This window comes from Carya illinoinensis, chromosome 5 (genome assembly GCF_018687715.1).
Source record: "Carya illinoinensis cultivar Pawnee chromosome 5, C.illinoinensisPawnee_v1, whole genome shotgun sequence".
In the NCBI taxonomy this organism is placed as follows: domain Eukaryota; kingdom Viridiplantae; phylum Streptophyta; class Magnoliopsida; order Fagales; family Juglandaceae; genus Carya; species Carya illinoinensis.
In genome coordinates, this window is record NC_056756.1 from 40,154,367 (window position 1) to 40,163,829 (window position 9,463).

General features: G+C 34.9%; 1 protein-coding gene across 1 annotated transcript; it reads left to right on the forward strand.

Annotated features, from left to right (window-relative positions):
• The first annotated feature begins 7,085 nt into the window (after window positions 1-7,085).
• Window positions 7,086-8,986, forward strand: LOC122309283 (cytochrome P450 89A2-like). The gene has a single exon (XM_043122689.1). It carries the CDS (start codon window positions 7,191-7,193, stop codon window positions 8,763-8,765), a length of 1,575 nt encoding a protein of 524 aa, XP_042978623.1. The 5' UTR covers window positions 7,086-7,190; the 3' UTR covers window positions 8,766-8,986.
• Window positions 8,987-9,463: the final 477 nt, after the last annotated feature.

A 9,463-nucleotide genomic window follows, 5' to 3' on the forward strand; every position in this document is an offset into this window, starting at 1 on the left:
ATATATATATATATGTATATATACATAGGTTATGAATATATTTATCAATATATGAATGAGTTTGAATCGAGTCGAGCTAATGAGTTGACTCAAGCATAAACGAGGGGGTCTTAACGAGCCTTAGTCAAGTCTAGTCAAATTTTGTCGGGTATGTGTCATTTACAAATCGAGCAAGTATCTGCTTTCACGAACAAACTTTTTTTTTTTTTTTTACGAGTCGAGTTCAACCGAGTGGGCTATCGAACAGACTGGTTCATTTACAGCCATACTAACATCTCCTGAATTTTATGTGCATATCATCTTCACAAATATGCTTCCCAAAAATTTGCTACAAAAATAAGCACAACCTTTCTCAACATTCACATAAAGACTAGACTAACATGGGGATGTTGTTCATCCTCCTCTCTTCTTATGCATGTTTGCGCCCCTCATCATTTTAAATCATAGAAAATCTATTAAAGAACACAACCTCCCTTCTGGCCCTTGGCCATTCCTATACTTGGCAATTTGTCTGGGGCTTAGGTTGAGCCTCTCTTACTCAGGTTGCGTTTAGATGCAGAGACTATTTTTGATAATCTGAGCTTATCCATTAACAGTAGTGTTTGTAGATGTTATTGAGATGTGTTTAAATATAAATACATTAGATGTGTGTTAGAAAATATGAAATAAATTGAGATATGTTTAAACTTTTTATAGAAAGTTGGAAAAGTGGCGAGGTCTATCAAGTTTTGGTTTGAAATGAATTGAGATGATCTTGACATCCAAACATAACCAATCTCCACTGCCCATTATCACCCACAACTGATAGCCCACGATGGGTTTTAAGGCAATACACATACATAATGTTAAGATATTTTAGTCTTCTGGTTGTTAGAATTAACTCTTAAGAATCATAAGTCATATAAAAAATTAAAAGCTCTTCCACAACTATGAACCCTAAAAGAGTTCTAGCACCAATGCTAATATACATCTTAATATCTTGCTGGCTAGCTGGCTGAATCATTAACCTACCAAAGAGTGTAGGGGAGGAGCATTGCTTTGCAAGTTTAAATGGTGTCTTTCATCACCATTAGGACGGAGTTCTCTAAATTTATTAAAAGTATCTCCATATAATATGCAAGTTGTACATGGAAGACACAACTTAAAAAAATATTGTTCGTCTCACTTTTAATTCCTAGTTAGAATTGTTAATATTTTATTCAACATGTGTCTTCGAATTTTTATCAAACATTCGGAGTGCATTTAACCTTTATGTGTATTTCCATGGAAAAGGACACACACCACCCTCTCCTCGAATTATCAAGACTGACAGAAGTTCTTCACACAAGTAGTCGGCTATGAAGGGGAACACCCATTGATAGGGATAAAAGGAGTGGACAACGATATAGATGATGAAAATGAATACAAGACAAACCGCGATCAATGAAAGAAAACAGGACACCTTACTGAGTTACCCTTGCACACTGTGGCTCTTCTAGAAGATAATGACAAAGATTTGAGGGATCAAGGTCCTCGACAATTCCTAACAATTGCAGAGCCCTAGAATTAGACAAATCCTGGCCATTCATTCGTGGATCAAGGGCCAGTGACCACCACTACTACTTCATTCGTCAATCTGCCTCATTAACCCTTGGGTGGAAAAAAAAAATGGTAAACAGGATCAAATCGAATTGGTGGATTTGGTCCGGTATTGGATTTGGTCTGATCTGGTACCGATTTTAATTTTTCTTAAAACTGATCAAAATTGGTCAAATTCTGGTTTTCCTTTTTCTAACACCAAACTGGATCGATTCAGATATATATTTTAAATTTTTTATATTATATAAACTAGTTTTTATATTGTATAAGCTAGTTTTTATATGATTTTTTATATTATATATAATTTGTATAAATAATTTTGTATTATATGATAAATTACTAATTAATATAATATTAATTTTAAATTTCTATGTCACTATAATCTATTATATTAATAGTTATATTAATACTATATCACTATTTATTATAATATACTATAATATATCGTTATAATCTAAAATATAATTATAATATATATTATAATATTATATCACTAGATAATATATATACTTTATCAAGAGCAAAAGTGTGACGCCCCCAAATTCTATTTGGGATCGGACGGACATTTGAAGGGTCGAGACATGCAACACAAGGTTACCTGCCCCCGTTCATGACATATAAAATGCAATGTTCTTAATATACATATAACATTATGCAACATTCATAGCAGATAAATTTTTTTCTTTAGCAATATTATGCACCAAATTGAAAATATCTCAAATGCTTAAAACATACTTCATATATAAAGACTCATTGAACAACTAAGATCACAACACTAGTCCAAAATGCTTATGATCTAAAAAGCACTGAAGATGCAACTCCATCGTACAAGTAGTAATTTACGTTAACTACTATGTTAACATTAACATCGCATCGTCGCTTAGTCAAGTGTATCTAATTGGTCAGCTCCTGATTCTCCTTTAGGTCCTGTAACAAGATCTACCATTTGTGAGGAATGGTAATTGGAACTACCACAGTGAGATTTGATTACAAATTTCAGTAAGTTAACAAATACTTCCACACAGGCTAATGATGCATGGATGACAGTAAAAACATGAATGCATAATCAAATTCATAAGTAATTAAAGCATAACTTGATGTACAACATAGCATAACTGAAATAATTTAAATTAAAACGTGAACTGAACTTGACTTGACATGAATTTGATCTGAAACTTGACTTTAACTGCTTAAATAATACTCCACAGTTGTTGTGGCCTCATATATTTTACGTGTCACAATGTAGTTAATTACATACTCCACAGTTATTGTGACCTCATGTATTCTACGTGTCACAATTGCTGTGTCTCACGTAGTCTATGCGTCACAATTGCTGTGACTCCATACTTCGTGTGCCACAGTTGTTGTGGACCCCACAAAACTTAATGTAACTCAAGATGAAACGTGACTGGAATACTAAAGGACAGAAACCCTTACGTAACATAACGTGACTTGAATATAACTTGAAAGACATGACCAACTTGAAATAGAGTTTTATCGTAATATGACTTAAACATGTAATACACAATATTTTATAACATGATATCACATGTAACGAAAACATAATTAATCTGACATACTTGCAATAGTGAATATGACATGACATACATGTAATAGATGACATATTTAACATTATGTACTTGCAATATATGACAAAATATCTTGTGTAACAGATGAAACTTATGACAGAATAAATTCTATAAAACAGACAAATATATGATAACTTAGCATGGCATGACATATATGACAACACACATACATATACTGTAGTTCCTTTACTTAGCACACATACACAGTAGACTGCTAATAAGTTAAAAGCTAATTTACCTTGATCTCCGCGTTTCTTATGAAAGCTCAAGTACGATCACAAGGAACTGTAATTAGTGATTCTAAAATTTAGACCTAAATCACTAGTAATTTGAAATATGGAAAAATACTAATTTAAGAGTAAAATTTTCATTTTACCCTCTACATGTGAGAAAATGACTATTTTACCCCTAACTTAAGGGTTTTGCATGCTAATTCCAAACGTCACCAAAATTTACATGCCTCATGTAAATTTTATCCTAAACTCAAATATAAATTTAGAAAAATTTAAAAATAATCACAACTATTAAAACTCCATAGGGCCAAAATTCTCATATGTTATTTCTATTGATTTTTATTTCTAACTTATTTTGATCAACCTTTTGATCTATAACTTATAAAGATGTGATCTTCAAACCAAACCATCACATGATTTAAAAAGATTTCTTAAAACATATATAAGCTTCTAATTCAAGATCACATGGTTAAAAATTAACCAAAACATAAATTTAGCCAAGAACATCCACACTTTGGCCTATCTGAATATCTCTTTGCATAAAATTTGATATCTTTGAAACTAACATCAAATATCTTCAAAATAATATTATAACATATATATAAGAGACTTAGGATCCTCCAATAAAATTATCAAAGACATTGGAATAAGTTTAGACTACCAAAGAGTTAAACTTTCTCAAAACAAAAACTGTTTTTCCTCTTCCAATTTCTAAGTTTCTAGATCTAAGAAAATATTTTATCAAAACCTTTAATCATGTAACAAATCCTCAACCAATAATCATATACACATGTTAACAATACTCCATAAAAATTTCGGACCAAGATTTATCCATTAACTTGGTCAAAAACTCCAAAATATAACATATTCTCCAATTTATCTCCCATAATGACATTTCTAGAGTTTAAATAATATTTGAATGACCAAATGATCTTCAAATAGAACAAATAAGCTATCCACGTAAACTAGACTAAAAAAGGAACAACTTGTATGAATGAGACTTTATGATAAAATACTTGTAAAAATTTCGAAATGAGCGTGCAAAAGAATACTTAAAAGCTGTCTGAGAGAGTTTGGTGTTCTTTCAATGAAAGGTGTAAACGAAGATAATGTCGTGGGGAGTAGCTGGAGGTATTTATGGACAAAATATGGGAGAAGATGAGACTGGAGTGAGAGTTGAGTGTAGGTCTCTATTACCCGGATTGAGAGTTGAGTGTAGGTCTCTCTTACCCAGAGTGAGAGTTAAGTGTAAGTCTCTCTTACCTGGAGTGAGAGTTGAGTGTAGGTCTCTCTTACCCAATAATATCTACGAAAATCAGCTTAGGCTATTTTCTAAAAGTAGAGAGTAGACTTAGAAAAGTGCGGTGGCTAAAATATTTCTATGTGTCTAATTAAAACTTTTCTAACTATCTCCAATAATAAAAAACACACTTCTGATATCATAGTGAGTAACAATACTAACTATGTAGTTAGACTAAAACCTATACGATTAATAGATTCGTAAAAACTTATGGGGAGTTCACAAGATTCCTAAAGCCAATAAAAATTTCATCATTAAATTTCTAACGGGCTATTACAAAAAGGATAAAGGAAAAAAAAATATTATATATTATAATATATAACATATATACTATAATATAATATATCGAAAAAATCGTACTGAAATCAATAAAATTGAAAATATCAATTTAAAAATATAACTGATACTTCAAATTTTAAAATTGATATATGACATATCGGTTCTAAAATATGTCCGGATTGTTACACCCCTAAGAGCATCCTCATCCAGTTTTCCATCCTCATCCTTATAATTTAACTCAAAATCATATTTCCTCAAATTTATCCTTAAATTTTATTCATCTTCTAAAAACCTCCTACATCTCATTCCTCATCCCTATTTCTATTCTATTAAATAATATTTCTTTATTTTTTTTTATTACTTTTTTCTCTCTCTTCCATTTACAATCTTAACTACTAATTCTTTTGTCTTATTATCTTCTTTTCATTTTCACTTTCTGCTAAAAAAAAAATACTACGAATCTTATACTTTTAGTGCCAATCAGAAACAAAATAAAATGAGAGATATCCTAAACTCCAATAAATAAACGTAATAGTCACAGTTGAGTCCGAATGCATTTTGATCTTTACGTGATGAATTGAAGTTTCAATCACGTTTAGAAGGATGACAGAATTAAAATGAAAATGACAGGAAGAAGTCCAAACACCACAAAGCAGCGAGATTTTCATCATCTTTTCTATATAAAAAACAAACCTATTAATTTTAATCTCCAGCATTTCATACGAAACCAAACAGTATATTTTCATCTATAAACATTTCATCCGCAACAAAACAGAACACAAAAGAAAACAAAACAAACAAAAAAATTAAATTAAATCAACATGAAATAAAAATAAACTGTAAAAAAAAAAAAAAAAAAAAAACAGGGAGCTCGTTTTACGTCTCCTTTCCCCAACTATGCCTATTGTACCGAGCAAATCAAAAAAATGAAATCGAGGCGCAAAAGAAGGTGCGCACACACACAAAGAGGAGCGGAAAAAGGGGAGAAATTGTACTCGTCATCAAACATGAGTCGTCTCTGGGCGGTGTCCATGCTAGCGTCGGGAGCATTCCCCATGGCGATATTAGAAGTGGAGAGCACCCTCGGGACGATGAGAGAAGAAGAGAGCCTTGACGGGTGGGTGATGAGGTGAGAGACAAAAGCTGAAGAGAAGCCGTGGGATGGAAGGGGAGAATGCTGGAGCCAAATATACGATGTGGATGTACAGTAGATTAACAAAGATGGAGAATTTCTGTACAGACCGGAAACATAGATCGCAAAATGGAGATCCGGATGGGAATGATTTTTTGAGCAAAACCCTAAATAATTCTCTAAATTATAGGAAAAATTCCAATATGTAAACCCGGATGTGAATACTCTAATCCTTACAAATGGAGATTGGTTTCTAGTCTACTCTCTCTCTCCCTCCTTATAAAGGGTAAAGACAACGATTTTTTTTTTTTTCCTAATCGACAACGACATTATTCTCACCATTGACATGATTTTTCCTCTTTTTCACAAATTAGAATCATGCTAATCGCCACGTCGTATAAGAAACTCACGCGGATCGCTGATGTGATGTTACAAAAAATAATAAATTAAGGATCAGATTTCTATAATTGAGGGTTCTATTAAGATATCGAGTTAAATTAAGACGAGTTAAAATTTTTTATAAATAAATTATAAAATTAAATTTTTATAAGTAATAATAAATTGAGATATTAGAGTTAGATTTGTAAGATTTATTTAAGATGAATTTAAATATTAAGATGAGTTCAAATATATTAATAAGAAATTAAAAAAAATTACAAACGTAAAAAAGTATTAAGTTAAAAAAATTATGAGTCTTATATATTAAAAAATTTTAAATTAAGATAAATTTAATAATTTAAAAATAAAGTGAGCTACTCTGCTTTCTTAATAGCACTGCTTTATATGATCACTAGTTATTTTTTTAATATATTTAAAAAATAAAAAAATATATCGATACAATTATAATAATTAAGTATTAAAAAAATTAATAATAATAATAATAATAATTGCCGAGCCGAATGTCTCGGACTCGGAGGCAAGTGGCTTTTTCGTTTAGAGATTGAGTTGATATAAAATAGTGAAATGAGTCTATTCGGAGTTCCATTTGCGTTAACTTCACATGTACACCGTTGCCACACAAAATTGGTCGAATACTGAACTGGACTGAGCTGAGCATAATCTTATCGTTGAGGTCAACAATGGAGACCTGGTTCATCATCATCGTCTCCCTCTGTATCGTAGCCCTCCTTAACCTTCTCGTCTTCAAGAAATCCTCCGGAAAGAAGCAGCTCCCTCCCGGACCCCTCAACATACCCATCATCGGTAACTTCTATTTGCTTCGCAAGTCCTTCTCCGAGCTCGAGCCCATACTCCGCAACCTCCACACCAGGTATGGCCCCATCGTTACTCTGCATATCGGCTCCCGTCCGGCTATCTTCGTCGCCAACCGCTCTATCGCCCACCAAGCCCTCGTCCAGAACGGCGCCGTCTTCGCTGATCGCCCCCCCGCCCTCCCCACTGGCAAGATCCTCTCCAACAACCAGTGCAACATCAGCTCCTCCTTCTACGGACCAACGTGGCGACTTTTCCGCCGAAACCTCACCTCAGAGATTCTCCACCCTTTGCGTGTCAAGTCCTACTCTCGCGCGCGCAAGTGGGTATTGGACATCCTTCTCAACCGCCTTGAATCTCATTCCACGACCGAATCCGGCTTAGTTAACCCCGTCCGCCTGATTGACCACTTCCGGTACGCTATGTTTTGCCTGCTGGTTCTGATGTGCTTCGGGGACAAGCTCCTCGAGAACCAGATAAAAGAAATCGAAACCATCCAGCGTCGCCTGCTTTTGAGCTTTGGTCGCTTTAATATGCTCAATTTCTGGCCGAGGCTTGGAAGGATGCTATTCCGCAAGCGTTGGGAAGAGTTGTTCAACCTTCGGAGAGACCAGAATGCTATACTAGGGCCTTTGATAGAAGCGAGGAAGAGAGTGAAGCAAGAGAGGCTAAGCAAGGCAAAAGAGGACGCCCCCCTAGAAGGTTATCGTGATGATGAGTTTGTGGTGTCGTACGTGGATACGTTGTTGGATTTGGAGTTGCCGGAGGGGAAGAGGAAGCTTAGCGTGGAGGAGATGGTCACCTTGTGCTCGGAGTTTCTCGACGGGGGCACGGATACAACGTCCACGGCGTTACAGTGGATCATGGCGAATTTGGTGAAATACCCCCATGTCCAAGAGAAGCTTTGGGCAGAGATCAAAGGGGTTATGGGAGGGCATGCAGAAAAGGAGGTGAAGGAAGAGGATTTGCACAAGATGCCGTATCTGAAGGCAGTGGTTTTGGAGGGCTTAAGGCGTCACCCACCAGGGCACTTCGTGTTGCCACATGCTGTGACGGAGGATGTCGTGTTGGAAGGCTACTCGGTGCCCAAGAATGCCACTTTGAATTTCATGGTGGCAGAAATGGGCTGGGACCAGAAGGTGTGGGAAGATCCCATGGCGTTCAAGCCAGAGAGATTCTTGAGAGGTAGTGATGGAGGAGGAGGGGAAGTGTTTGACATAACGGGAAGCAGGGAGATTAAGATGATGCCGTTTGGGGCTGGTAGGAGGATCTGTCCTGGCCTTGGTTTGGCAATGCTTCATTTGGAGTACTTTGTTGCCAATTTAGTATGGAATTTTGAGTGGAAGGCTGTGGATGGTGATGATGTTGATTTGTCAGAGAAGCAGGAATTCACTATGGTGATGAAGGATCCATTGAAGGCCAATCTATTTCCTAGATTGTGAATGGATAGCTTTAATTTTCTTATGTTACAAGCATGAAGACTTCATGAATCTGTAGTTAAGATATCAATGTTGGCTCTTTCTCTTCTATTTACAGGATGGTTGCCCCTGTATCTGTGGTCCACTGTTTGTATGTAAAGGGAATAATTTGTTGGGTTATTTCTCCATTATCATTGCTACTTCAGAGTTCAACTGTTGGAGTATATGCTAATCTTTGTCTTAAATTTTGTCATCTACAATTTTACCTGTTGACGTGTCAACTTTGATCGGAAATGACAAATCTACGAAGAAGAATATCATTTATCTTAAGTGTGTTATAAGGTGGTGGGTTTGTGATGCTAACAACTCTGCTCCTTCACTCTATTAAGGAAAATAATAGTGACCAAAAATAGAAGCTGTAAACAGTCAAGCATAAGCATATCCACGATTTCAGCAGTCTGTGACAGCAAAGGAAAATCAATTCATACGTTTCCGTACATTTATTATTTTGTAACTGTTGTATATTAGACTTCATATACTTTCCTAAGATAGAACATGTGTGATGTATATATCTACTCGAAAATTGAATCAATAAAATTATTGAGAATTGTTTTCTATCAAAGGCAGTGTGTTATTCTTCATATGGTATCAGGAGACCTAGCTCTAACGAGGCAAAGATCCAACCATGTCTTCCGCAACAAACCCAAATACTCAACCTATCT

Bases quoted from the DNA above. Each gene is read 5' to 3' on its own strand.
- LOC122309283 (XM_043122689.1), top strand. From the start codon at position 7,191: ATGGAGACCTGGTTCATCATCATCGTCTCCCTCTGTATCGTAGCCCTC.